General features: G+C 33.9%; 9 protein-coding genes across 9 annotated transcripts; 5 read left to right on the forward strand and 4 right to left on the reverse strand.

The window, feature by feature from the left end:
- The first annotated feature begins 154 nt into the window (after nt 1–154).
- On the forward strand, nt 155–3,870 carry BX664DRAFT_319626 (ATP-dependent protease La). The gene is made up of 11 exons (XM_051542973.1): nt 155–199; nt 449–1,102; nt 1,165–1,248; nt 1,382–1,809; nt 1,915–2,008; nt 2,103–2,298; nt 2,373–2,417; nt 2,501–2,988; nt 3,044–3,191; nt 3,253–3,423; nt 3,499–3,870. The coding sequence occupies exons 2-11, from the start codon at nt 449–451 to the stop codon at nt 3,837–3,839; spliced, it is 2,649 nt and encodes an 882-aa protein (XP_051404378.1). The 5' UTR covers nt 155–199; the 3' UTR covers nt 3,840–3,870.
- A 666-nt stretch (nt 3,871–4,536) lies between these two features.
- BX664DRAFT_319632 (glyoxal oxidase N-terminus-domain-containing protein) lies at nt 4,537–6,616 on the reverse strand. Its single transcript, XM_051542974.1, has 6 exons — nt 6,462–6,616; nt 6,354–6,384; nt 6,267–6,295; nt 6,034–6,205; nt 5,672–5,965; nt 4,537–5,603 (listed from the first exon to the last, which is right to left on the reverse strand). The coding sequence occupies exons 1-6, from the start codon at nt 6,604–6,606 to the stop codon at nt 4,637–4,639; spliced, it is 1,638 nt and encodes a 545-aa protein (XP_051404379.1). The 5' UTR covers nt 6,607–6,616; the 3' UTR covers nt 4,537–4,636.
- A 228-nt stretch (nt 6,617–6,844) lies between these two features.
- Nucleotides 6,845–8,830, reverse strand: BX664DRAFT_319636 (uncharacterized protein). The gene is made up of 3 exons (XM_051542975.1): nt 8,658–8,830; nt 8,539–8,565; nt 6,845–8,461 (listed from the first exon to the last, which is right to left on the reverse strand). The coding sequence occupies exons 1-3, from the start codon at nt 8,725–8,727 to the stop codon at nt 6,960–6,962; spliced, it is 1,599 nt and encodes a 532-aa protein (XP_051404380.1). The 5' UTR covers nt 8,728–8,830; the 3' UTR covers nt 6,845–6,959.
- Nucleotides 8,831–9,813: 983 nt separating this feature from the next.
- Nucleotides 9,814–11,040, forward strand: BX664DRAFT_319637 (MoaB/Mog domain-containing protein). Its single transcript, XM_051542976.1, has 4 exons — nt 9,814–9,971; nt 10,063–10,115; nt 10,174–10,305; nt 10,365–11,040. The coding sequence occupies exons 1-4, from the start codon at nt 9,829–9,831 to the stop codon at nt 10,934–10,936; spliced, it is 900 nt and encodes a 299-aa protein (XP_051404381.1). The 5' UTR covers nt 9,814–9,828; the 3' UTR covers nt 10,937–11,040.
- A 7-nt stretch (nt 11,041–11,047) lies between these two features.
- Nucleotides 11,048–12,240, reverse strand: BX664DRAFT_319640 (putative methyltransferase-domain-containing protein). The gene is made up of 2 exons (XM_051542977.1): nt 11,993–12,240; nt 11,048–11,902 (listed from the first exon to the last, which is right to left on the reverse strand). The coding sequence occupies exons 1-2, from the start codon at nt 12,154–12,156 to the stop codon at nt 11,140–11,142; spliced, it is 927 nt and encodes a 308-aa protein (XP_051404382.1). The 5' UTR covers nt 12,157–12,240; the 3' UTR covers nt 11,048–11,139.
- An 83-nt stretch (nt 12,241–12,323) lies between these two features.
- On the forward strand, nt 12,324–14,767 carry BX664DRAFT_319644 (uncharacterized protein). The gene is made up of 9 exons (XM_051542978.1): nt 12,324–12,516; nt 12,582–12,694; nt 12,766–12,840; nt 12,912–12,944; nt 13,031–13,138; nt 13,226–13,312; nt 13,396–13,980; nt 14,047–14,164; nt 14,279–14,767. Exons 1-9 carry the CDS (start codon nt 12,372–12,374, stop codon nt 14,695–14,697), a joined length of 1,683 nt encoding a protein of 560 aa, XP_051404383.1. The 5' UTR covers nt 12,324–12,371; the 3' UTR covers nt 14,698–14,767.
- A 187-nt stretch (nt 14,768–14,954) lies between these two features.
- BX664DRAFT_271648 (40S ribosomal protein S26-A) lies at nt 14,955–15,324 on the reverse strand (the record flags this gene model as incomplete). Its single annotated transcript, XM_051541158.1, has 2 exons — nt 14,955–15,058; nt 15,139–15,324. The coding sequence occupies 2 exons, from the start codon at nt 15,322–15,324 to the stop codon at nt 15,041–15,043; spliced, it is 204 nt and encodes a 67-aa protein (XP_051404384.1). The 3' UTR covers nt 14,955–15,040.
- Nucleotides 15,325–16,379: 1,055 nt separating this feature from the next.
- BX664DRAFT_319648 (SAC3/GANP/Nin1/mts3/eIF-3 p25 family-domain-containing protein) lies at nt 16,380–18,150 on the forward strand. Its single transcript, XM_051542979.1, has 9 exons — nt 16,380–16,420; nt 16,496–16,634; nt 16,726–16,867; nt 16,937–17,017; nt 17,092–17,226; nt 17,290–17,358; nt 17,452–17,581; nt 17,643–17,853; nt 17,911–18,150. The coding sequence occupies exons 1-9, from the start codon at nt 16,408–16,410 to the stop codon at nt 18,107–18,109; spliced, it is 1,119 nt and encodes a 372-aa protein (XP_051404385.1). The 5' UTR covers nt 16,380–16,407; the 3' UTR covers nt 18,110–18,150.
- A 71-nt stretch (nt 18,151–18,221) lies between these two features.
- Nucleotides 18,222–26,179, forward strand: BX664DRAFT_271649 (phosphatidyl serine synthase-domain-containing protein). Its single transcript, XM_051541159.1, has 15 exons — nt 18,222–18,387; nt 18,467–18,717; nt 18,940–19,050; nt 19,131–19,295; nt 19,403–19,480; nt 19,550–19,705; nt 19,780–19,925; nt 20,009–20,167; nt 20,836–21,065; nt 21,332–21,564; nt 21,647–22,267; nt 22,364–23,406; nt 23,504–24,880; nt 24,965–25,348; nt 25,476–26,179. The coding sequence occupies exons 1-15, from the start codon at nt 18,306–18,308 to the stop codon at nt 26,017–26,019; spliced, it is 5,580 nt and encodes a 1,859-aa protein (XP_051404386.1). The 5' UTR covers nt 18,222–18,305; the 3' UTR covers nt 26,020–26,179.
- The last annotated feature ends 1,109 nt before the right edge of the window (nt 26,180–27,288 follow it).

A 27,288-nucleotide genomic window follows, 5' to 3' on the forward strand; every position in this document is an offset into this window, starting at 1 on the left:
TATTTTTGTATGCTTTTATGTTTAAATATAAGTAATCCTTGGTCTATATTATTAACGTAAGTACAAAAATAATAGGAAAATAGGAGATAAACTATTTAGTTAACTTATTTTTTTTTCTATATATTCTTTCTTATTATTGGATGGAAATGATCGAAGAATCAAGTCTGGGGGGTGGAGAAATGAACTTTAACGAAAAAAGGTAAATGTTGGTTGCAGTTATCAAGATTGAAATATTTTGGCTCTTATTGATGAATGGTCATGCTTTTATTATTGACAAAACCTTTTTTTTTTTGTTTATGTGTGCCCATTGATCTGCAATCATCATCCTTTCCCCTTTTTTGAAATATTATCCTTTCTTATTTATATTGATTCCCCTATTTTGTCACTTCTTTCTCTTCTCCCTCTTTTTTTTTTTTTTTTTTTTTTTTTTAATACTTATTCTATAAAGATGACTGATCAAGTACCCAATTCTTTGCCACTGGTGCCATTATGTGACAAGGTGTTGTTACCATCTATTGTTACCAAGATTGTATTGGAAGGAACTGAAGCCAAATCTTTGATAAGGAAAATGGAAAACAATGATCATCGTTTTATCTTATGCGTACCCTTCAAGAACTCAACTAGTCTTCATAATGATCTTTTTCATATGGGTTGTGTCGCCAATGTACTTGATGTGGATACCAACGTACCTTATCATACTGTATTACTTGTTCAAGGTCTTTGTCGTGCTCAAGTACAAGATATCCATGGTCAAGATTTGGAAAATACTTTATTGGATGTCACGGTAAAACCTATCTGGGTGATGATGAATAACGATATCAACATGACATCATGGACAAAAACTATTCGTCAACTATGTGATGATTTTATTAGCAAGATGCAAATGATTGGTGTTGCCTCCTCTGTACTTGCTCCCTTCCAAACAAGATTAGCTCAACTCACTGAATATCAAACTAATGGTTCTTCTTCTCTCATTGATATGGCCCATTTTTTGCTCTGTATGACTGATGCTTCCTTCCATGAAAAACTGACGGTACTGGGATTGACTGATACAAATACTATTTTACAAGAAATTCAAACCACTGTCACTCGACATATACAGGTAAATAAAAGATTGATAAGATATTATAATAATTATTGACGTGATTTTTTTTTTTTCAATAGACACTTTCTGAATTCAAACAAATACAACAACTGAATGAAGAAAAATTGGATCGAAAACGGAGGGAGTTCTATTTAAGGCAACAGGTAATCAAGGTTTACAATATTATTAAGACTAATCAAAAGAAAATGGAGGACAAAAAAAAAACTTATATTGACTGATCTCTTTGTTTTTATCCATGGTTCCTTAATAATGATTGTTGGTTTTCTTCGTGGTTAGGTTCATGTGATGTCTGCGCCTGGTATGACCTCCGAGGTGTCACTTTCCAATCTTTCTCTTTTGACGGCATCCTCTCCTTATTCATCCGCAAAACCGACCAAATCGCCATCGTCATCAACATTAGGTATTTACCAGCAAGAAGAAGATGATGGATGTTTATTTATGCCAACACAAGGTGATGATGATGATTTAACTGATTTGAAAAATCAACTCAATAAGGCTGGACTTCCTACACATATTCAAACCACTATCAAACGTGATGTTCAACGATTAGCAAAAATCCCAAATGCTTCTCCTGAATCCATCCTTATTCGAACTTATCTGGAATGGATAGCAGATTTACCCTGGAAAAAACCTTTTAACTCAGCTTCTCAAAATGTGGTAGAGATCCTCGCTGCGAAGAAACAACTGGACGTTGATCATTTTGGGTAATACAAACAAAATAATGAAAAAAAAAAAAGTTGAAAAAGGGCTGTGTGTGTGTCTGTGTGTATATGTAATACAATACTGATTTTATCTCTTATTTTCTATAGCCTAGAACAAGTCAAACGTCGTATCTTGGAATATCTTTCGGTTCTCAAAGTCAAAAAAGATACAACATCACCTATCCTTTGTTTTGTTGGACCGGTAAAAAACAGATGATTTTTGATTGGCTCAAATTCTATATCTCTTATTATTATTATTATTTTTTTTATTATTATTATTATTATTATTTAAATAGCCTGGCGTGGGAAAGACGACTCTAGGGATTTCGATTGCAAAAGCGCTGCAAAGAAATTTCCATCGTATTGCATTAGGTGGTGTACGTGATGAAGCAGAAATTCGTGGTCATCGTCGAACTTATGTTGGTGCTTTACCTGGTCTGATTATCAATGGATTACGAAAATGTGGTGTCAACAATCCTCTCTTCTTATTAGGTAAAGTTATTATTGTTATTATTTTGACATATTATGCATATTGACTTACTTTTTTGTTTATGATCTATCTATAGATGAAATTGACAAACTAGTTCAAGGTACTCATCAAGGTGATCCAGGTAAAACCAAAATCATTATAATATGCAAAATTGAACCTTCTTTTTTTTCCTGACCATCTATATTTGTCTATGTCTATTTATAGCTGCTGCCCTTTTAGAAGTACTAGATCCTGCTCAAAATCATGCATTTACAGATCATTTCTTGAATGTACCTTTTGATTTATCAAATGTATTATTTATTGCCACTGCCAATTCTATGGATTCTATTCCTGGACCATTGTTGGATCGAATGGAAGTCATTCAACTAGATGGATATACTATGGATGAAAAGTTGGATATTGCACGCTCGTATTTGGTTCCAAAACAATTGAATGCTCATGGTTTTACATTCTCACAAGAAACTGATGGGAAAACAATGGAAAACAATGGGGTGATACTGTCAGATCAAGTTTTATCGCATCTTATTGAAAATTATACTTTGGAAAGTGGTGTTCGTTCTTTGGATCGTGTGATTGCAAGTGTCTGTCGATATAAATGCCGCGAATATGCTGATTATTTGGAATCTATTCATCATTCATCTGCTTCTTATGATCCTGTGGTTCGAAATAAAGATCTTTCTATCATTTTGGGTGTAAGTATTACTCAATCAAAAAAAAAAAAAAATATTGATCTTCTTTTTATTTTAGATGGCGCCTTATGGAAATGAACATCTTTCAGATGCTGTAGATACACCAGGAATTGTCACAGGTTTGGCATATTCTCAAAGTGGTTGTGGTGGCATTTTACCAATTGAAGCTAATCAAATGCCAGGTCATGGTCAACTCAAACTGACAGGTAATAATCATCATCCATTGTTTTTCTTATTTTTTATTTTTATTATTATTATTTTATTTAGGATCATTGGGTGATGTGATCAAGGAATCAGCTCAATTGGCTGTTTCTTGGGTGAAGGCTAATGCTTATACTTTGAATCTAACAGCAACTCAAAAGCAAATCTTACTACCTGATATGGATTTGCATCTTCATATTCCAAATGGTGCTGTTCCTAAGGATGGTCCCAGTGCAGGTAAAATAAAAAAGAAGAAAAAATCATTGATATATATATATATATATTCATTTTTTTTTCTATTTTCGTAAATAGGGATAGCTATGACAGTTTGTATTGTATCATTATTATCTGGTAAGGCGGTACCAAGGACAACAGCCATGACAGGTGAAATCACTTTACGAGGACAAGTACGACCAGTAGGAGGTATCAAGGAAAAAGTGTTATCTGCTCATCGTGCGGGTGTGACCAAAGTGATTCTTCCAGCTACCAACGAACGTGATGTTGTGCAAGATATTCCAGATAAAGTGAAGAAGGATATGACCATTGTTTATTGCCGTTCTATATGGGAAGTCTTGGATGCTGCTTTTGATGAAAAATTAGTACAAGATAATCGCTTTTTGTATTGTCAATCACATAGTGCTAGTCGTTTATAGTTCATATTACTAATAAAAGATACCAATTTCCTTTTTTTTTTTTTTTTAATTATTATTATTATTATTATTGGGATGATCATCAGATGAATGAGGGAGACTTTTTTTTTAAAAAAAAATTATTTTAACTTTATTTTGGTTAATAGGAATGGATCGACCGAACACGTGGATTATGGAAAATGGGATAAAACTGAGTCCTTACCAAAAAGACACTAGGAGGATCTTACTAGTTTTCTTTTTTTTTTTTTTCTGTCATTTCACTTCATTTAGATAAGTTAAATGAAATGCCAAGAAAATGATCGCCAATCAATAATGAAAAAAAAGCGCCTTTTTTGCTTAAACATGGTATTAACGGGGGGGTACCACATTGAAACAACTTGGGGACAGAATCCCATAACCTGGAAAATTCAAATGTAGGATAGACAATGATGTCATGATAGGATGATGAAGAATAGAATATGAATTTAATATGAAAAAGAAGATAATGGCGAGTAGTTAGGAAGAGAAAGAAGGTCAACTATACGATATATTCCAAAAAATTTCTTAGAGAAACCGGATACTCCCGTGAAGATGATACAAGATGAAAATATCATTCATCTATTTTAAAATGACCATATTGGGCAAGTCTTTTTTTTTCCCTTTTTTTTTTTTTTTTTTTTTTTTTTATTTACAAATCTAAAGGTTACATATAATATACAAATGAGGTTCAAATATCATTTATTCCATAAATCAAATAAGGGAATCGTGATACCAAACTAAAACTAGATATATGCTAGCCCTAATCAAACATTTAAACTCTATCATCTGGAAGGCTGGACATTGATCTGTACACCTTTGGAAGGCACACCTTGATGGACGACATGGAGAAATCCAGTACCAGGAGGAAAGAGAGTTGCTTTTGGTGGTGCTTGAACTCGGATGACTTGACCTTGATGGAGTAATGTATGTTCCAAAACCACATATCGTTGAGACATATGTAAAGAATGAGTGCTGAACCCTGTACGTAAGAGTCCGACCTTGATATCATCACTTTTGATATTGCTACCTGCATTCAATAAAAATTCATAAGATTCACCATACGCCATACGAGAGGGGACATGTGATACAAGAGGTCGAGGAGGAGTTGCTTGATAGAGATAAGGAGGAGAAAAGTATTCTACACGGAATTCTGTAGGATATTCAGCATTGATATCAGGAGGATCATTGTTGTTGGAACCAGCAATCCATACACGACCATCTGGAAGTGTCAGTGCCACCGAATGATACATTCTTGCAATAGTGGTGTTGGCTAAACCAGTTTGCCATCTTGAATGTAAAGGCTGTTCAGGATGATAGATCACAGGATCAAAGGTAGGAACATGATTGCGTTGCTTGTATCCAGCCCATCCACGTTTGCACCCATTGACCCACGCCACAGAGCCATCTGCCAAAAGTACCCCATCAGGCATCAAACGAGGATAAACAAAAGTGTCCATTTCCCATATTGGTTCATCATCGCCAAGATTGATGCGTCCACAAGTATCGTCAGCTCGACTGTTTGTATTCATACGTTCTGATCCTCCACATACCAAGATTTCTGCATTGTAATTATTCGCTGGATCCAAAGGTAACATGACTGCTCCACCCGTCAAAGGATATGATCTTGGTACACCTGGCATATCCGGTAAGTGCTTTACAATTTTGTTATTTTCATAGTCAAAGATGATGGATTTGGTATTTGCAAATATAAAAAGATGACCATCAGGAAGTAAAAAGACAAATGGGTATCTATATATATATAAAATAGGTAAATATCTTATCACCGACTCTTTTTTTTTTTTTTTTTTGTGTCTTACAGGTTGAATGGCATAGTAGCTTTTTCTAAAAATGGGAAATGGACTTGACCTTGTTGTCGTGGTGGCCAAAATTCGTAAGAAGGTACATTGATTTCATCTCGATTCACTTTAGTTCCAACCGTACTTCCACCAATAATAAAAATGTCACCAGTTGGAAGTTGCTCTACAGTAGGATACCATCGATCACTTGTCATCCGGTTGATTGCATATTCTTGCCATTCACAAGTATTATCATCACAAGGTTCAAAATGTCGTACTGCTTGATGTCCTTTTTTTGCCTTAAGTCCCCACTTTCTATATAAAAGAAAAGGTCAATGATGATGTATCCCTTTTTTTTTAAAAAAAAAAATTTCATTCCTTACCCTACACCTTCTGCTCCACCAGTGCTGATCATTGTTCCATTACCAAGGAAACCACCTGCTGAACAAAAAGTATTGGTTTTCAATGCCAACGTTCGATATGTATTGGTGTCGATATGATATTCACAAGAGTATGCACTAATACCAGAATCCAACTGTGCTTCATTCCATTCAGCTAAACCAAATAATAAGATATAAGATTTGGACAAGTTTCTTTTTTTTTTTTTTTTGTTTACCTTTGTCTATAATAAGAATATTGTTCTCACTATAGATTAAGTTAGTGAATCAATGAGACAAGCAGAATAAAAGGTAGATATTCTTACTTTAAGAGTGTAGCATGCATAGCGGTGACACCTTCAAAAAAAGGAGAGAGAGAGAGAAATAGAGAATAAATATATTGTAGTGAAAGGAAGAGAATGTTTGATTCATACCTGTTCGTCCAGTTTGAATCATGGTACCAGTTTCTGCAAAAGGAGATGCTGTATGTATTTCAGTATGTAAAAAAGGGTTGTCATCAAAAAGTTGAGCATGTACACTAATGATATACAAATACGAGAGAAAGGTCAATCGTTTCATCAGGTGCAACTAGAATAAAGAGAAAGGGAAGAAAAAAAAAAAAAAGTTCAGGGATGAAAAGGGGATCAATTTTTTTTTTTTCACCTACTGCTATCCCAGCCAATGATATTCAACTTTCCATTTTCAGTTAAATATTATCCAATGTTGTTGATGATAAAAGTGTCTTCAACTGTAAAAAAAAAAAAAAAAAAAAAAAAAAAAAAAAAAAAAAAAAAAAAAAAAAAAAAAAAAAAAAAAGGTTGTTTATTGATACAATATAAATAGATATAAAAAAAATACACAATAATAGAGATAGTAAAAAAATAAAAAAAAAAAAAGAGACAACAAGAAATCTAAATTTTTAAAACAGATAACTAATAACTATGATGGTATTCTGTATGGAATTGATCATTGACAGGAGCTAAAGGAGGAGGAGGAGATATGATGGAAGAGCCATTGGATGGATTTCTATGAAGAGCTTGTTGATCGTTGATGGATGCTTGTGTTGTGTATGCCATCCCTGGGGAGCCACTAGGGACTGATGACGCGTTGGAAACCTTGCTACGTAGAGAAGCAGATCGAGGAAGTTTAGCAACCACCGAAGCAACCACACCCATAAAACTTTGAGTACGCCATCGTGTGTTCACTTGTTCATCACCAGCTAAAGATGATGTACCACTTGTTTTATTCTTGTTGCGATAATTATAAAGCAGTAAGCCAGCTAAACCTAGAGCAGCTACTCCTCCAATCCCTACACCAAGTCCAATGCCTAGATTTCGATTCGTCATGTCGTTGGCTACTGCAGGTGATAATACATCATTAGAAACTGTGGGTGATGCTGTATTGCTATTCGTACTGCTGGATAAAAGATTGTTTGAAACGGTGGCTGTACTATCATGAGTTGTTGTAGGAGGAGTATCGGCAGTTGGAGATTTATCTGTTGTTCCGCTTGCAGGTGCAATGGTAGGAGAAGTAATGGTACTTTCTGTTGTTGTAGATTTTGCTGAGGATAATGACACTGTGGCTGATGAAGCTAATGATGAAGCTAATGATGAAGCTGATGATGATGAAGCTAAGGATGACCGAGTTGATGCGGTTGTCCGTGTTTCCCTTTTGGTTGTTGATCTTGTCATAAGAGGTCTCGTCGACTTCTGTGTAGTGTGTGCTGTGGAAGTCTTTCGAGTGTTAGAAGTGTGTTGAGAAGAGACAGTGGTGTGATATGATGATGAAGTATTTTCGGAATGATGAGCACGAGAGGTTGGGTGATGAGATGTTGTTTCTTCTGAATGATGGGCACGAGAAGTTGAGTGATAAGATGATGTTCTTTCTGAATGATGAGAACGACCAGTAGATAGATGATGAGGACGAACAGTAGGATGATGAGAAGAATGGCGCGTTTTTGTAGATGTATGCTTATCAGTGGTGATAGTGGACGTATGACGAGCATGTGTTTTTGTTCTAGTAGAAAATCGTGTTGATTTCCTTGATGTGGGACGAGTTTGAGGATGAGGTCGATGATGGGATTGACGTGTAGAATGTGTAGCCTTTGATTTCTCTGAATGAGTAGCTTTTGTGCTTGACCTTATTGTTGTTGTTGTTGTTGTAGGGATGATGATGGATGAGGTAGGAGGAATATAAATCGTGGTAACAGTACATTGAATATTTGGTACCATGCTTGTAACATTGTAACACCATATTTGAGTAATATTGTGACCAGGGATCGAGGTCCATACAGAAGAGGATGTAGGTTGTGAAGTGATTGTAGTGATACTAGTGTTGATGTAATTACTGTTTGATATAGAAGTAGATGTTGTTCTTGATTTTAAGGACGTAGTGGTGGTATTGGTAAATGAACGACGTAGGATAGGATGTTGTCCTATTGTATAAAAAAAAATAGTATTTATGAATTTGTATATTCCATTATATTATTATTTTTTTTTGTAGTGATCATACCTTGGAAAATATCTTTGGTTGCGTTTTCTAAAGGCAAAGAATGAAAAAGAAAAAAAAATATTGATTAGAACAGTGCAATTGGGTAATTCATTCATTGAAGGTCAAAAAGAAGTTTTTACCATTCGTTTCTGCACATAGAGCAGACAAGGCTGTAAGAGACAGAAGAAGAATGAGGGCTTGAATATTCATGAAGAAACATTAAAACGAATATATTGGTTAAAGGATTGTAAAGGGTAAAAAAAAAAAATAAAACAAAAAAAAAGGAAGAAAGAAAGAAGGAAGGGGGTTGAATAGAGAAAAGAAAAGAAAAAAAGAAAAAGGTGAGTAATACCACTCTAAATTTCGAAATTTAGTTTTTATTATGTGTGTGTGTCACCACCGGAAAATGAATGGGAAAGGTTGGCCTAGACGCGATCAATCACTTCTATTAGAGAAATTATGACTTTTTTTTTCTACAATATATATATTATTACCTTGATTATTTAATGATGATTCTTAATTGATAATTCTATATTACACTTTTGATTTTATTATCAGTGATCATCATAACAAACAGAAAAAAAAAATGTCACGAACATATTTATATATATATATAAAGTCATTGGTTTGTGTAACTAACACTAAAGAAGACATTTGTTACTATGCGAGGCACAAAAATAACCTATTTTTATCACATTCATCCATTTCTGTTCTTTTTTTGGGGGGCCAGACATGATCCCATTGTTCTAGGTTGTTTTCTTTTTTTCTATTGACTGAAGATCATTTCGATCACTTTGACTTTATTTAAAAATCAGCATCAAAAAAAAAAAAAAGAAAAATACAAAACAAAACAAAACAAAAAAAAAAAAAGACAACAATGACATGCATTTCGGTGACAATGGAGTATTTACATGTTTATATTAGTGATTCACGAGAAATACATCGCTGTCTCCGAATATTAGAAAAAATATATTGATTACCAAGCTGTAAATTCTATGCACCACGACTTTAGTACCTCTTGGATTAACAAGGCGAAAAGGAAATGTGTTTTTACAACCTGATAACGAGACAGGATGGGATGTTTCCTAGTTGAAAACAATTGAATGACAACAAGTATATGATACTTATCGACAAGCCTGATCACAACTTATTAACTTCAAGAGCAATTTATTTGAATGGATAATTTGTCATTTAGGAAAAGGACCTGATGGATTTGAAACTCAGTGTACTTTTCTTCCAAGCTTTTTTTTTTTTTTTCCTTTTTGTGCATTCTCTTTCCTCCCTTTGTTATTTCTTTTTTTTTTTTTTTTTATGTCTTTTATTTTTGGTGTAGCCTTACGACGCAGATCAAGCGTTCTTCTCTCTCCTCGATACAATAACTTATTTTCAAAGTTTATCAATACAATGACAACAACAAAAATCGAACCCTCTTTTACTGCTGCTTGTTGTATCATGTAAACAAAACAAAAAAAAAAAAGATCAAAACAATTAACTTGAACCTATTGGCGAAGCTCATTATACCTTTTTTTTTTTTGTACTTATTAGTGGTGACGAAATACTTAATGGAAAAACTAGAGAATCCAATGCTTATTTTTTATGTAAGTTATTGTACAACTACTACGTACACTCATAGTTGACCTTCGTATTATTCTCTAGCACGATATCTTTTTGATATGGGTATCAGCTTGAAACGGGTTGAAGTCATAGCTGACGATTATGATGCTATTGCTGAAACGGTAACTCGACTTTCTAGTCAGCACGATGTTGTTTTTACAAGTGGTGGAATTGGTAAATACGTATTCAATGTTTATGCAACAAACAAATAACATTGACTTTTTTTTTTTTAGGTCCAACTCACGATGATATTTCATACGATGCTATTGCCAAAGCTTATTCATTACCATTACAATTAGACAATACAACTTGTGAAATGATGAAAGAAATGTCAAAAGATCGTTACCCTGATTGGACATTGACGGAAGCTCGGAAACGTATGGCTCTTTTCCCTTATCCATCCAAGATTCTTCGTGTTGATCCTACTTTATGGGTACCTGTGGTTGTTGTTAATGATAATATTCACATTCTTCCTGGAATTCCTAGACTTTTTGAAGGATTGATCAAATCATTACGTCCCTACTTGGAAGATGCCATGGCCAAGAAACAAATTACAGGCAAATACTATCGAATGGAAATCGCTACAAAAATGACGGAAGGTAAGATTGCTTCATGTCTTTCTGCAACTCAAGCTCTGGTGGATGAAAAACATATCAAGATCGGTAGCTATCCCAAGTGGTCATCTGGTCCTGATGGTGAACGTGTTGTTGTTAGTATTGTGGGCAAGGATGAAATCGCTGTTAAAGAAACTGCACAATCTATTGCCAGTGTTATTGAAGGTTGGGAATACATTAGAAAACATTAGATTTTTCTTTTTACCATTTTATTTTTACCATACATTTAGAAAATAAAAATTGTATTTTTAGTTCCTCCTCTTTTATATCATCATTATCATTCCATTTGTCATATCATCATATTAATAAAATAAAATTTTTTTTATTTAAGAGGTATCTATCTAGTTCTACTATATACTAATCTATATATCATTTGATCAATAAAGTTGGACTATCAATAATCCATTGAGCAAAACATCAACAAAGCGAACCGGTCATCAGCTGCTGGAATATGATTACTATGTCGTCGTGATCCAACAAAGACATAAATTTGTTCCTCGTATCCAAGTAATTGTCCAACATTGCTGTCTTGGTTATCATTGTCATTTTCCTTGTTGTTATTGTTCCCAAGATTCCCAAGGATTCGTACTGGTTCATAATCAAAGTAGCGCCCAAAATGAAGATCCCAAAATCCCGTTTCCTTTTCTAAAGATCTACATTTGTATCCAATCACTACCTTGGTTTGTTCCTGATCATCATCGTTATTACTGCATATCCACAGCAAAGTGTCCATCAAAGGTTGAAAGAGTTCCGGAAAATAAACACAATCACTGATTACCACTAAATCAAAATGTCCACCAACTTTGTCCAAAACCCTTTGTGCATCCTGTTGATTTCCCCAATGTAATCTTTCACAAAACACTTGAGCATGTTGACCGTCTTGAATATGATGGGCTTTGACGTTTTCTTCTATTAATGGTATAACAGGTTCCAAATCAGTGATATACACTTGACATTGTCGACCAAGCATATTCGCCAATACTATTCCACAGTACCCTGTTCCAGCACCAAGCTCTAAAATAGTAAAAGGTCGTTGTGATTCAGTGTTGGTATTAGTATCCTTCGAGTTGTTATAATGATACATTGAAGGAATAGGAGTAGGAGGATCCAACAATAAACCATTATCATGTGAAAAATAGGATTGTAGAGTGTAAGCACTAAATAAAATATTCAGTTTTTAATTAGTTTCATTTTTGAAGTGTTTTATTTTTATATTTGTATATACCTGTTGATAATTTTTCATTTACCTATGCCAGATCTTGCCAGCCAACCCCATATTAGCAATGTCTTGTCGAAGAGATAGTACATTGGATACCTTTATACCAGAAGGAGGACCAGAAGATGCTTCTACATTGATCCCTATAGGTTTATTTCCAAGAATAAAATCTTTATCTTGTACATTATCCACCATGGGTAAACAAGTTAACTGGTTGGAAAACCTAGTGATATGTATTGAAGAGCGAAAAAAGAAAAAAAAAAAGAGAAAAAGCAAAAATAAAATAAAAAAATAAAAATATGGTCGGAATGTTAAATCTTTGGCTCATCTCTTGGCTCTTATTCGTTCTTTTGCGCTTTTCCTTTTTTTTTTTTTCTTTCTTCTTTTTTTAATTATATTTCCTTATTATCATGAGTTTGCAAATCAACTTTTCAGCACACTCTAAAGAACTAACAGCTGCTCACCAAGCTGTTATATCTGATAATGATGACACCAATTGGTTAATATATGGATATGACAAAGGTTCAAATGACTTGAAGGTGCAAGATACTGGAAGTATGTCAAGAAAAAGGATAGATGAATAATAATATTTAATCACTTTCTTTTTTTTTACATGATAGATGGTGGATTAGAAGAACTTTACGATGAATTTAGTGATGGCAAAATACAATATGCTTTAGCTCGTGTTATTGACCCTAATTCTCAACTACCAAAGTTGGTCTTTATTGGTTGGGTAAATTACATGAATATGCTTTTTGTAATAACCTGACTGAACTTATTTTTATTCTACTGTCATTCATTTAGTGTGGAACTGGTGTACCTGAAACTCGAAAAGGCTTTTTCAACTCTCATCTGAGTCAAGTTAGCAAGTTCTTCAAGGTAAAAAGTAAATGAAAGAATGAGTGTTATCAATAACTGACTTTTATCTATATATATGGTAATTGACATAGACTTTCCATGTACAAATCAATGCTCGTGACGAAGTAAGTACTCTCCCATATAGTATCTTAGTATAATAAAAGAGAATATAATATCACTAATTTCGTTCTTTCTTTCTTTCTTGTTTTAGGCCGATGTGGAACCTGATCTCATCATGAAGCGTGTCTCTGAATCATCTGGTGCCAATTATAGTATTCATAAGGAAGCTCAACGACCTCAACCAGCTGTGACACCCGTGGTATGTAAAACAAAATAGAAAGAAAAAACTGGAAACTTGGTTTAACTTATAATTTCATTGCTTTGTTTTTTATTATTCTCTGTTTAGAATTCTGTATATAAAAAGACTGAAGTACCTGATATTGCTGCTATGCAACGCGAATCCATGAAACGTGAAGGGCCTCCTCCACCAGTGGTATATATATATAAAAAAAAAGAAGGGGGAAGAACCAAATCATCAAATTTAATCTTATATTTATATTATGATTTTATTTATAGGGTACTACTTATAAACCAATCCAGACAGCACCAAAACCTCTAGCAAATCGATGGGGAGCGGCAACATCCAATCACGATAGTGGGGCTGCAGCTGTGCGTGCGGAACGTGAACGTGCTGAAAAGGAAGCTAGAGAAAGGGAAGAACAAGCGGCTCGTGAACGAGATGCCAAGGAACGACAACGTGCTTTGGAACAAGAACATCAATACAATGAACAACAAGCGCAACGTGAAGCTGAAGAACAACGACAAGCTGAGGAATTACAACGTCAACGTCAACAAAAACAGCAAGAAGAGGAAGAGAAAAGACGTCAACAACAATTGGAAGAAGAACGCCGAATTCAACAGGCTCAGCAAGCACAACAAGAGGAAGAAAATCGACGACGACAACAAATTGAAGAAGAAAATGAACGTCAAAGACAAATTCAACAAGCCGCTGCGGAAGAAGAAAGGGAACGACAACGACAACAAGCTGCTGCTGCTGCTGCACAAGAACAAGAACGTCAACGTCAACATGCTATTGCCGAAGAACAAGAACGTAAGAGGGTTGAACAAGAACATGCACGACAAGAAACTGAACGATTGCAGGTAAGATTTCTAACATGATCACTATTGCTCAATCTATTCTTATATCAATATTTTATTATTTAATAGCGTGAAGAGGAAGAACGACAAGCTGCTATTGCTGCTGCTGCTGCTGCTAGTGCTTCTGCTCCTGCTACTGGTGCATCCAACGTCTTATCTGCTGTGGTTCTTTTTGGTTATGATGCCGGTAAAAAAAAAAAATAAATAAATAAATAAAGATAAAATAAATAAAAAAAAGGGCGGAAATGGTAGACATCAACATCAATATGAATATATAACTGATGAATCTTTTCTTTTTTAGGTGAATCGAATGAAATGACACTTGTAGAAGGTGAAGTAGTGACTGAAATTGACCAAGTAGACGATGGATGGTGGTTCGGTATCAGTGAAGATGGAAAGAAACAAGGTTTATTCCCTGCCAATTATGTACAACTTTTGGAACAAGTACCTGAACAACAACAACAACAACCAGTTCCTTCTGCCAACGTTGAAACTACTCCTTCTCCTGCTGCTCCTCCTGCTCCTACTGGTGAAGATTTGGGACATATTGCTATTGGATTATATGACTATGAAGCTGGTGAAGACAATGAGATATCTTTCCATGAAAATGACCGTATTACCCATATTGAATTTGTTAGTGAAGAATGGTGGCAAGGTATTGGACCTGATGGCAAGACATTAGGCTTATTCCCCGCAAACTATGTAGAATTACAACAATGAATCTAGTCTATATTATATCTTAGCAATGTATGAATATCAATCAATAAAGAAATCAATTTTTATCCTTCCATATGATATGATTTTGTTCAATTCTTTATTAGTTCAACATCTATTCATGCAAAGGAGTTATTTATAATTAACAGGATATCGAAACAATGCTATAATGTCTATATCATATAAACACACACACATAGAAGAATATCTTCCAAAATATCAATAACCTGATGATCATCATAAAATAATATAGACTATACAGTAAAAATAATAAAAAAAAAAAAGAGAGACAGAATAACAAAAACATCGTAAAGTCTTTATTTCCAACTATTTGAATCAAACTATCAATCTAAGCCTTGTTAGCAGCCTATGGAAGAATTTAATGACAAAAAAAAAAAATCAATGACCAAAAATATAATAATTTATGATTCTTTTTCAATTACTTACCTTTTGGAATCTGAATCGTGGAGGAGGAGCACGGTTGCGACGGCTGACGACGGAACGGACACGGACAACACGAGCGTGGATAGCACAGGAGATACAGTAGTGCAACTTGACATACAACTTGGGGATGGCGTATTCTTCGTAGATGGAGGCTTCTTGAAGATCGCGGACGGCAGCAGCTTCTACCATGTTACGAATGGTGAATCGCTTGATAGCCTTGTCCTATTAGATATACAAAACAAACAAACAACATAGAGTCAATCAATGGCTATTCTTTTTCAACAAAATGATATTCCCTATTTTCAAATGCTAACCTTGGGGCAACAACGGTAACAGTTGATGCAACGGATGAACTTGTTGTGACCACGACCGTGCTTGTTACGTCCATTGTTTCTTCTCTTGCAAGTCTATAATGGTGTCAGTCAAAGAGAGTGTAGGAAAGAATAAGGAAAAAATAAAATTAAAGAAAAAAAAAAAGAGGAGAGAAAAAAAAGAAGAATTCGTCAGTTTCCATATCTAAATCCATGTGTTCATCCCATCCATCCATCCATCCGTTTGTTGAATTCGTTTTTTTTTTTTTTGATTTATATCATGTCATTTTTATTCATTTTCCATATACAGCCGTAAAAGATGCGTCCTTTAGTTATATCCTTACCATATTGATATGATCAGAGGATGTAGTAAAGAGAAAGATCTAATCCAGCTCTTTCTTTGGATACTTTTTTTTGTTGTTTGGCTGCTCGAAACAAATTGAAATACCGAGAATGACCCGACTACCAAGACTTCCCATTGGTCATGTGATCATTTCTTCCTCCTCACAGAGATAATTATGCGTTTGACAAAATCATATTTTCTGCAACAACCTACGACGTAAAGGTTAACAGCATCAAATGCAACAAACTGATGTGGGTAACAACAACGACAAAGCGTCATCAGATCACAAATTGGATGACGACGGTAACATCATATGAACATACACAGATAATTTTATTAAATAAAAAGGAAAAAAACTCTTCTACTATCAATGAAACTATTATTACACACTACAGTATAGTTGATGATTGATGATTGATGGGTAGATGATTAATGGATGATAGAAAATAAGTAAAAAAAAAAAAAAAAAAATGTGCAAGGGAAAAAAGGGGAGTCAAAAAAGAAAAAACAGGCTCAGATCATATTTTTTTTTTATTTCTAGGGAATTTGGGTGCTGTGAATGCTGCTGCACTTTTCTTTTCTTTTTTTTTTTTTTTTTGTAGTTCAGCAAACTCTACAATGTCTAATCTTTGTAAGAATAAGAATATGAAATGACTAACTAAAGAACATACATTTTGATGAATTCAATATCTTATTAACATTATAGTACAACCATTATACACCAAAGTGACAAAGACCAAGAAACGAAAGAAACAGCCTGTTATTAGTTTACCATCTAATGATCTGATCTCGCTTTCAGACAACGACGACGACAATGACAACAATATAGTACCACCATTCAAAAAGTAAGAGGACTTATACTATATTCGCTTATATTGTACTTGCTTGTATTTGATATATAATGCGTACTGCGTTTACTTCTTTTATTTGTCATAGATTAACCACCAAATCTACATCCATCTTGGGACAAATAGCAAATACACCAGAAGAACAGCGAAGAAGGGAATTACGATCACAACGGTTTATGCAGGACAAGGTTGTTAAGAAACAGGACGACAACAATATAATTACTATAGAGGTAAGTATTGATCGGAATCAAGAACAAAATACTATAGAATACTAATGGTTAATATTTTTGGTGAGATAGGAAGGAAGTGATGTTTGGCAATTTAAACCTGTTATTGGGACCAGTACTGATATTGAAAAACCATATTTCCGTTTGACATCAGTAAGTTATATAAAGGAGTTTTTTTTTTTATATATTAATGACTGATTTTTTTTTTTTATAATTAACAACTATAGGCAGCAGATCCACGAACGGTACGACCATTATCAATTTTAAAAAAGACATACAAACATCTTCGTAAGAAATGGCGAAAGGAGCATAATTACTCTTATATATGTGAACAATTCAAATCAATGCGGCAGGATTTGACAGTAAGTGGATCACATATTTTGTTGTATTTATTATATATAGACTGATTTTTAAATGATTGAAAGGTACAATGTATCAGAAATGAATTCACGGTCAAAGTTTATGAAACACATGCAAGGATTGCTCTGGAAAAGGCAAGTCATTTTTTTTTTCCTTTTTACCTTCTGTTTAGGATTATGTTAAACGGTTTCAAACTGATTTATTTATTTTCTTTTATTTTATTTTAGGGTGATTGTTCTCAATACAATCAATGTGGTAGTCAATTGAAATATCTTTATGATCAAGGCATACCTGGAAATGTGGATGAATTTACAGCATATCGATTATTGTACTTTTTACATACTCAAAACTGGGCAGGTAATGTATATATAATTGGGTGATATATATATATATTTACATATTATTATTGTTTTATTAGATATCAATTCTTTATTAGGAGAAATCAAGAAAAAAGGGAATCATCAATCAGAATGTGTCAATCATGCTTTACAAGTCCGATCGGCTATAGCAACAGGAAATTATCATCGACTTTTTAAATTATATGAAGAAGCACCGAATATGGGTGGTTACTTGATGGATCAATTTATTGAAAGAGAAAGGATACAAGCTCTAATAATACTTTGTAAATCGTAAGTCTCGTGTAACAACTGAAGTGTATCAGCAAAAATACTAATGTATACTATTAGATATCAATTAGGTATTCCTGTTGGATTTATTGTACAAGAATTACTGTTTAACAACGTCAATGAACTTGTATCATTTTTCAATAAACATGGAATATCTAGAATTCGTGGCACTCATACCATTGATACCAAGGCAACGTTACCAAAACTACAGGAAGCAAGTAAAAAATTCAGTCGGATTGATATAAAAGGGCAAATCTGATAGTCACGATTTTTTTTTTTTTTTTTTTTTTTGGAATGAAATAGCTTAGTTTTTTTTTTTTCGTTTCCTTTTTTTTTTTTTTTCCTTTTCCTTTTTTTTTTTTTTTTTTTTTTTTACGAAATAAAACGTTGATTTCAAAACAAAAAAAAGTAAGGTCTTCTTCTTATTATTATCTTCTTACCCTTCAGATATTAGTATGACGGATCCAACAATACAGGAGGTCAAATCGTCAAGGCAGGTACCTCAGATCAGCAATACCGACACCAACGATGAACTATGTATATATAAGAAAAAAAAAAAAAGGAAAAAGAAATGATAAATGAACGATACTTATGACATTATTATTTATTATTATAGTCCACCCTCATACCCTGACCGCCTTACTGGTTCTTCTTGCCTGGCTATTCTATGCTGGTATTCGAACAAACCATGAAGATACTGAGAACAGTGTAAAACTTGGTATATTGGCAGCTATTTGTTGTTTCGTTTTTATTGGCATGTTACAATTCCGTGATGGTCCTTTTGTTCGTCCTAGTATTCCTTTTTGGCGTGCCGTACTTAGTCTCAGTGTATTATATCAGCTGTTTTTGGTGTTTATGCTGTTTCTGGTAAGAAAAAAAAAAAGAACAGGGGAGAGAGAGGGGCAGGAGTGCATGTGTTCTTTATATTGTGCGATATATATATATATATATATAAAGTGTAATATGTGATATATATGTTACATCTCCTCTGTATACGGTAACATATATTATTTTTGATCTTCTCTTGAATGTATTCTTGTTTATATTAACATATACTCTATTTTTCTCTTTTATTAATCTATTTTATAGAACAAAAAAGATGCACGTCAATTTATGACATATTTTGATCCTGGTTTAGGTGTTGAATTACCAGAACGATCGTATGCGGAAAATTGTGAAACGTCGTGGTCAAATATCAAGGTAAAATGATTGGATGAAAGAGTCAACATTATATATTTTTCCAAACTTGTCCTAATTTGGTCTTTTTTTTTTCTTCTTAGGATCAAATTGATATCTTTGTAGTAGCACATGCTCTTGGATGGTACGGTAAAGCACTGATTGTCCGTGATTATTGGCTTTGTTGGATTTTATCAGTCACTTTTGAATTATTGGAATATTCGTTGGAACATCAACTCAATAATTTTGCAGAATGTTGGTGGGATCATGTAAGATGATGCATATATACGTATATGTATGATACTCATTATATTCTATCTTTTTATTATTATTATTATTATTTATCGTACTTGATGAATGATGATCATTTTAACAGTGGATTTTGGATGTATTATTATGTAACTGGGCTGGTATTTACTTTGGTATGAAGACATGTCAATATCTTGAAGTCAAGGTAATGAATATATATATATATATATGTATTAGAAAATAAGAAGTATAACTCAATTTCTTGTATTGTTAGGAATATTCATGGGTTGGACTCAAACAAATCAAATCATTACGTGGAAAGGCAAAGCGTGCAGTACAACAATTTACACCAAAGGATTGGACTCGATTTGAATGGAAGACAACATCTAGTCCAAAGAACTATTTTGGTACCATTGGATTAATGATTGTGGTAAGACGTAATGATTCATTTACAATAGAAATATAACAAACTTTATATTTTATCTTTTTTTTTAAAAAAAATAGTTTTTACAATGTGAATTGAATTGTTTTTATTTAAAAGCATTATTATGGGTTCCTCCTGAACATCCTTTGAATACATATCGATTGATCTTGGCTTTTTTGTTTGCATTACCTGGTGCTCGTGATGTATATCAATATATCTCGGATAGGTAAGAAAGAAAAAAAAAAGATATCATATGACATGTAGATGATGATTAAATGATTTCTTTTTTTTTTTTTAATATATCAATAGTAATACGGAACGTCTTGGTGTACATGCTTGGCTCTTTATATGCAACGTTATGACTGAATCTCTCATTTGTCTAAAGTTTTCGGAGAATGAGTTCAGAGAACCAGCTCCAATGTTTATCAAGATTGCTTGGTGCATTGTTTTATCATTCTTACTTGTTCTGTTCCCTTTATGGCGTTTTGTGATCTCTCCCAAGAAATCGGTTATAGAAGGAAAAGATGAATAGAAATTTTTAATTATATTCTTTCTCTTTGTTATTATCATATTACAAGAAACTTCTTTTTTGCATAGTTTTTATATTTCTCATCTTATTTTATCAACAACAATAATAATAAAAAAAAAGATTATTATCAATAAAGGTGACCGATGGCTCGGATACCTTTATGAAAGAAACTTAATCTCTCTCTCCCGTTTTTTTTTTTTTACTCCGCTACTTCTTGATTCTCTTCAGTTGTTAAATTTCTCATTTTATTTTTTTTTCTTTCTTTTCTTTCTTCAATCTTTTTTTTTTTTAGACCTACGATGAGTATTCATTGTAGTTACAGAGTAAGCTGATCATCATTGAATTGGATCACATGTTTATATATACTAACTAAAATCTTCTAGCATCCCTGGATAGATGATGACTTTATACCCTGTTTTCATCAAACGTAAGTTCTAATTAGAAAATATACACAAAAAAACGCAGATTGTGTAACAAATAGTTTTTCTTATTTTTTTTTTTTTTATTTTTATTATTCTGTTAGAATCTTGAATGGATTTTTACCCATTGCTACTTTACTTACTTCCTTCGCTGTACTAGTCATTACCATCATTAGACGACAACATAGACAGTGTCATGGATATACTCCTCTCAACGCTTCTGGTCAATTTTTAACTTCGTATGGTACAACTAACAAGGTGGACGACAATGAACGACAACCAGCGAGCTCATCCTCTTCTTCTCAATCCTCCTCAACTATTGATCAATCAGAAATTGCAAAAGAATCTTTGGAGATCTCTAGTAACTGGACTTTGTATACTTGGATCAGAATCGTTTTATCATTGGCTCAATGGTTGTGTTGTCTTGTTGCTTTGACCTGGCTTAAAAACGGTTCTTATTCCTTAGACATTATGGTAGAAGGCACAGATTCCAATGTACTCTTCTTGAACTATGGTATTCGTCTCATGTTTTGGGTAAATCTTAAAAAAAGGAACACTCTCTGAAAAAAAAGTATTATAAAACTAAACTATTTTTTTTTTTTTGATCCTTTTCTTTTATTTTCTGACAAACCTGTATTTAGGCCTACTGTTCCGTCCTTGTCCTGTATACCCGGTTTTATGGAGATAATGTATTTATGGATAAAATGATGTATCATTTAAATGTGTTATATACTATTGACCTTTCTCTTCGTCTATTGGATTCAAGATCATTCTATTTGGCGCATGATATTGATATTGGTGCTTCAACGGGTTATGTTTTTTCCGCTACTAGTTTGGGACTGGGTCTGATTTTACTGATTGGCTTCATCAATGAAAAACCTTCTATCACTCCTGTTCCACCAATGATTGCGGACTCGGTAACGAATGAAAAAAAAAATGACAGAAAAAAAAAAGGCGGAATTTTCTGGTATACTGATTAAGGTAATTATGGCTATATAGGGTAGAATTATGTCTGGTGAAAAATGGGCATCGATTTATTCCAAATTTATGTTTAGTTGGGTGGACGCAATGATGAAAAAAGGTTGGAAACAAACTCTTAATGACGATGATCTATTGGAATTACCACCTGAAAATCGTACCAAGCATGCTTTGGCTTCCTATAGATTGAATTATAAATGGAATATGGCTTGGTCTCTTATTCGAACTTTTAGGGATCCTCTTTTGACTCAATTTGGTTACAGTATGATCTGGTCTATTGCTATGTTTGGACCTCCTTTCTTTTTGAACAAAATTATCAAGTTTATTGAAAATAGTGATCCTGAACATCAAGTGTCTGTGTTTTCTGCTTTTTTATATGTTTTGGGTCTATTCATCACTTCTTCTGCTCAGTCTTTGGCTTATCAGCAAGCTCTTTATATTGGTCGTACCTTAGGTATTCGTATTCAATCTATTGTTATTGGTGAAGTCTATAGTAAATCTTTACGTCGTCGTGATATTTCTGGAAAGGCTTCTTCTTCTTTCGCTACCGATGCTGAATTATTAGCAAAAGGGAAAAACAAGGGAAACGTCAATAATTTATTATCTGTGGACGCTCAAAAACTTGGTGAAGTAACCGCTTATGTATGCAAATATATCTATATAAATATATATATATATATTACTGCCTAATGTATCTAATATTTGATTTTATTGTTGTTGTTTTTTTTTTTTTGATAGATCTTTTACTTTTATTGTTTCCCTATTCAAGTTACTGTATGTGTTTGGAGTTTGTATAAACTTTTGGGTGTCTCCTCTTTGTATGGTGTATTCGTCATGATCCTCTCACAACCGGTTACCTATTATCTCAGTAGACGATTCCAACAAGTTCATCAAAAGGTGATGGGATGCACTGACAAACGGATCAAATTGATGAATGAACTGTTGAATGCTATTCGTATTGTCAAATTTTTTGCTTGGGAAAAAGAATTCAGACAACGTATTGTGGCTGCTCGGGATGTGGAACTCAAGGCTATTCGATCTCGACTTTTTATGTTCATGTGGATGGGCAATGCTTACTTTTTGATTCCAGTGTTGATTATGCTCACTGTCTTCTATGTTTACACCAAAACATTTATCCTCACAGCTTCTACTGCATTCACGGCTTTAGCCTTATTCAACACTTTCAAAGGAATTTTTGATGAACTACCTGCGATCACTTCCTTTGTTCTCCAAGGTAATGTCTCTCTACGACGTATTGAAAACTTTTTGCAAGAAGAAGAAGTCAGTGAAGCAACTACAACTCTCCACCCAACTGTGAATATTGGTTTTGTGAACAATGCAAGTTTTGGTTGGGAAAAACCTTTACCTGGTGAAGATATCTCCTCCGTTGCCGTTCTTCAAAATATCAATCTGTCTTTCCCTCTGAACAAACTCTCTCTTATTTGTGGTGCCACTGGATCTGGAAAAACTGCTCTTGTTGCTAGCTTGCTTGGTGAAACTTATTGTCTTTCTGGTGCTGCCATCCTACCTCGAAAACCTCGCTCTCGTCATCATATCATTGGTGGTGCTGCTTCTGGAATTGCATATGTGGCACAAACTGCTTGGTTACAGAATATGAGTATTAAGGATAATATCTTGTTTGGTCTTCCCTATGATGCTGAACGATACAATAAGGTGATTTATATGACAGCATTGACAAAGGATTTGGATAGTCTGGAATATGGTGATTCTACTGAAGTAGGTGAAAAAGGGATCAGTCTTTCTGGAGGACAAAAGCAAAGGTAATAAATACTGGATTGACTTTTTTTATTTTTTTATTTTTTTATTTTATTTTATTTTATTTTTTTTTTTACTTATTTTCTTCTTTTTTTTTGACAGAGTGGCTATTGCTCGTGCTGTCTATTCTCAAGCGGATATCGTCATCCTTGATGATTGTCTTAGTGCTGTGGACGCCCATACTGCCAAACATATCTATGAACATTGTTTGACTGGTGAATACATGAAACATCGCACAGTTATTCTAGTAACACATCACGTCGGTTTATGTATCAGGGCTGCTTCTTATGTTGTTTCTATGCAAGATGGTCAAGTAAATGCTTCTGGAAGTCCTGCTGAGGTGATGAACTCGGGTGCTTTAGGGGATGAATTCAATTTATTACAAGATATTGAAGCTGGAAATGAAGCCGAAGCCGAAGAAGGACCTATCCCTGCTGTCCCTCTCAATCTCACAAATACAGCAAATCAACAGGATGGAACTGGAAAATTAACGAAGGATGAAGAACGTGCTGAAGGTGGTGTGAAACTTTCAGTTTATAAGGCATATATCAAAGCATCTGGTGGCTATTTGTTCTGGATTTTGGTTTTACTTCTCTTCTCCTTTGCACAAGGCTCTGTGGTTGGACAAGATTATTGGATCAAAGTATGGTCAGCAGCTTATGGTACTGGTGAATCTCAACTTGTTAGTCTAATGAGTTTATTGGGTGGACAAGCTTTCCTGAAACCTAGCTCTGTCAATGTTACATACTATCTCACCATTTACTTTTTGATTGGTATGCTCGCTTTGCTAATGACTACACTACGATCTCTTGTATTGTTCACTGGTTCTCTTCGTGCTTCTCGACGTCTTCATATGGAATTACTGGATCGTATCTTGTCAGCAAAAGTTCGATTTTTCGATACAACACCATTGGGCCGTATTGTCAACCGCTTCTCTTCAGATTTGGAAACTGTGGATCAATCCGTTGCACCATCCTTATCCTTTCTTTTATATAGTATGATTGCCACAGCTTATATTGTTATTCTGATTACAAGTATCACTCCTACTTTTATCATTCCTGGTATATTTGTAGCCATCCTCTTTTGGCGTATTGGCAACTATTATCTTCGGTCATCTCGTGATATGAAACGGCTTAATTCTGTCAGTCGAAGTCCTATCTATGTTCAATTCAATGAAAGTATCAATGGTGTGGCCACCATCAGAGCTTTTGGATCGGAAACTCGATTTATTGAAGAAAACAGCAAAAAGGTGGATAGCAATAATCGACCTTTTATTTGGATGTGGGCTACGAATCGATGGTTACATTGTCGTGTGGATGTTTTAGGTGCTTTTGTGGGTTTCTGTACTGGCATTGTATTGGTTCTGTCAAGATCGTGGGTAGATCCTGGTTTAGCTGGTCTATCACTTAGTTATGCTCTTACCTTTACACATCATATTCTATGGATTGTTCGATGTTATGCTATGAATGAAATGAATTGGTAATTAAAAAAAAAATAAAAAAAAAGATCATATTTGGATGGAAAGGAAGCTCATTTTTTTTTTTTTTTTTTTGGTTTTCCTAGTGTTTCCATTGAACGTATTGAGGAATATTTGAAGATTGATCAAGAAACCTCCACTTCTTTGATACATCCAGTTGCTCCTCGTCCAAATTGGCCAGAAGCTGGACATGTAAAAGTTGAAAATTTAGTGATGCAATATTCTCCTGATACTCCTGTGGTTCTGGATAACTTGTCTTTTGAAACAAAACCTCGCGAAAAGATTGGTATTGTTGGACGATCTGGATGTGGCAAGAGTACTTTGGCGGTATCATTGTTTCGATTCATGGAAGCCACTAGTGGACGCATTTTGATTGATGGTGTGGATATATCGACTTTAGATTTGGAAGATTTAAGATCTCGATTGACTATTATTCCTCAAGATCCTGTCCTTTTTGAAGGAACACTTAGGTAAATAGTCTTGTTTGATTTCCAAAAAAAAAAAAAAAAAAAAAAAAGAATTATATTAACTCGACTTTTTTTTTCTCTTCTTTTTTTTTTTCCTGTCAACTTCTCATATATGCGTATATTTATATAGAACAAACTTGGATCCTTTCAACTTGCATGATGATGCCGAACTATGGACAGCTCTCAAAATGTCTCATTTGGTAGATGAAGATGATCAGAAACATCAATCAGATAGCAGCAATTCGTGTAATAACAAGAAAAACGGAAACGACAATGTGATCAGTTTGGATGCAGTGGTTCTAGAAAATGGATCGAATTGGTCTCAAGGTCAACGTCAGCTGATTGCACTTGCACGTGCTTTGGTGAAGAAATCATCATTGATTGTATTAGATGAAGCAACATCTTCTGTTGATTTTGATACTGATCAGAAGATTCAAAAGATCATTCGTTCTGAATTTGGACAATCGACTCTATTATGCATTGCTCATCGTTTATTGACGGTGGCAGATTATGATCGGGTGTTGGTGCTTGGACCAGGCGGCAAATTATTGGAATTCGATGATCCTTATACCTTGATGACTCGTGAAAACAGTGTCTTCAAACAAATGTGTGAAAAGAGTGGTGAATATCCGGAACTTCTAGCCATGGCCAAGGCAAAACATGCAAGACATTAGAATAGAACATCATTTTAATTAGTTAATTAGTTAGTTATTTGGAATAGGGTTTCATTTGTAGATATTTAATACTTTGGCTATCTGCTAGAGTATTTTTTTTTATTTTATTACTTTTTTAAAAATAAAAATAAAAAGATTATTTTATCAAATGGTTTTAATGATTCTTAGATGGTTTGCAAACGATTTCTATTGATAGGTTTAATGTTGAAGATCAGAATAAGAAAAATCTTTATTCTGGATTTATTTTTAATAAATGATGATGATCTATGCATACTATTTATCTTGATGATCATCTGTGGAATGGTAGATCATAATGATAATTGATCCCTGCTTTAACCATTATTATTCAATTGTCGATCATTCAATTATATTGTGATATTTATGAAAAAAAAAGGAGAATTATGAAAAATTTTTTTTATTAAAAAAGGACGTTTTATGGTAGGTAATGTTTTACAATAGTTGAAAAATAGTGGTCTAAAGTTGATGTGATCATCAAAAAAAAAAAAAAAAAAAAGAAATGAGAAGGAGATGGTTTAAGCTCAGTATACAGTTACCCGGTTTGGTAGCATCCTCTCTTTGCGTAACTATGAAAATGCGGAATAAATAATTTTTTTTTATATATTAGTCCAAAACAAGTCCAGTGCCGATGGAGAAATGGGGAATCAGTGAATGAGCCACCAGAATGGTACCATGAAAAAAAAAAAGATCGGAAGCTCATTCGGATAGCTGGCCGTTCCGAAGAATCCATCATAAGCATATTTCCCAGCCATTGACAAAAAAAAAAAAAAAAAAAAAAAAAAAAAAGGGAAAATAAAGTTCTTTTTTTTTTCTTTCTTTCTTTCTTTCTTTCTTTCTTTCTTTCTTTCTTTCTTTCTTTTTATTTCTTCATCACTCCTTCCTTTCCTTTTTGGTTTTGATTTCTCTTATAAAAAAAAAAACTACATATTCAAATGGGAAATCAATCTAGTCGTATCATTGAAAAAACCAAACGCAATCGACCTAAACAGCAAACAAGACGTCGTAGTACTATTAGTCATAGAACTCCACCTACTACTATTAATTATAGACCAGATCGTCGACCTTCAGCATCAGGTGTAGTAACAAACAATCATTATATCAAAAGACGGAAACCAAGTTCAGTCAAATCACCAGAAGATTTACGTGAATTGGATCGATTACAACGTCAGGTAAACAAACAAAACAATAATATAAATGGGGATGATTCATTGTCCGGTAACAATGAAAATTTTTTTTTCTTTGTTCAACCTC

The sequence above is a fragment of the Halteromyces radiatus genome (genome assembly GCF_025201355.1).
Source record: "Halteromyces radiatus strain CBS 162.75 chromosome Unknown BX664scaffold_1, whole genome shotgun sequence".
NCBI lineage: Eukaryota > Fungi > Mucoromycota > Mucoromycetes > Mucorales > Cunninghamellaceae > Halteromyces > Halteromyces radiatus.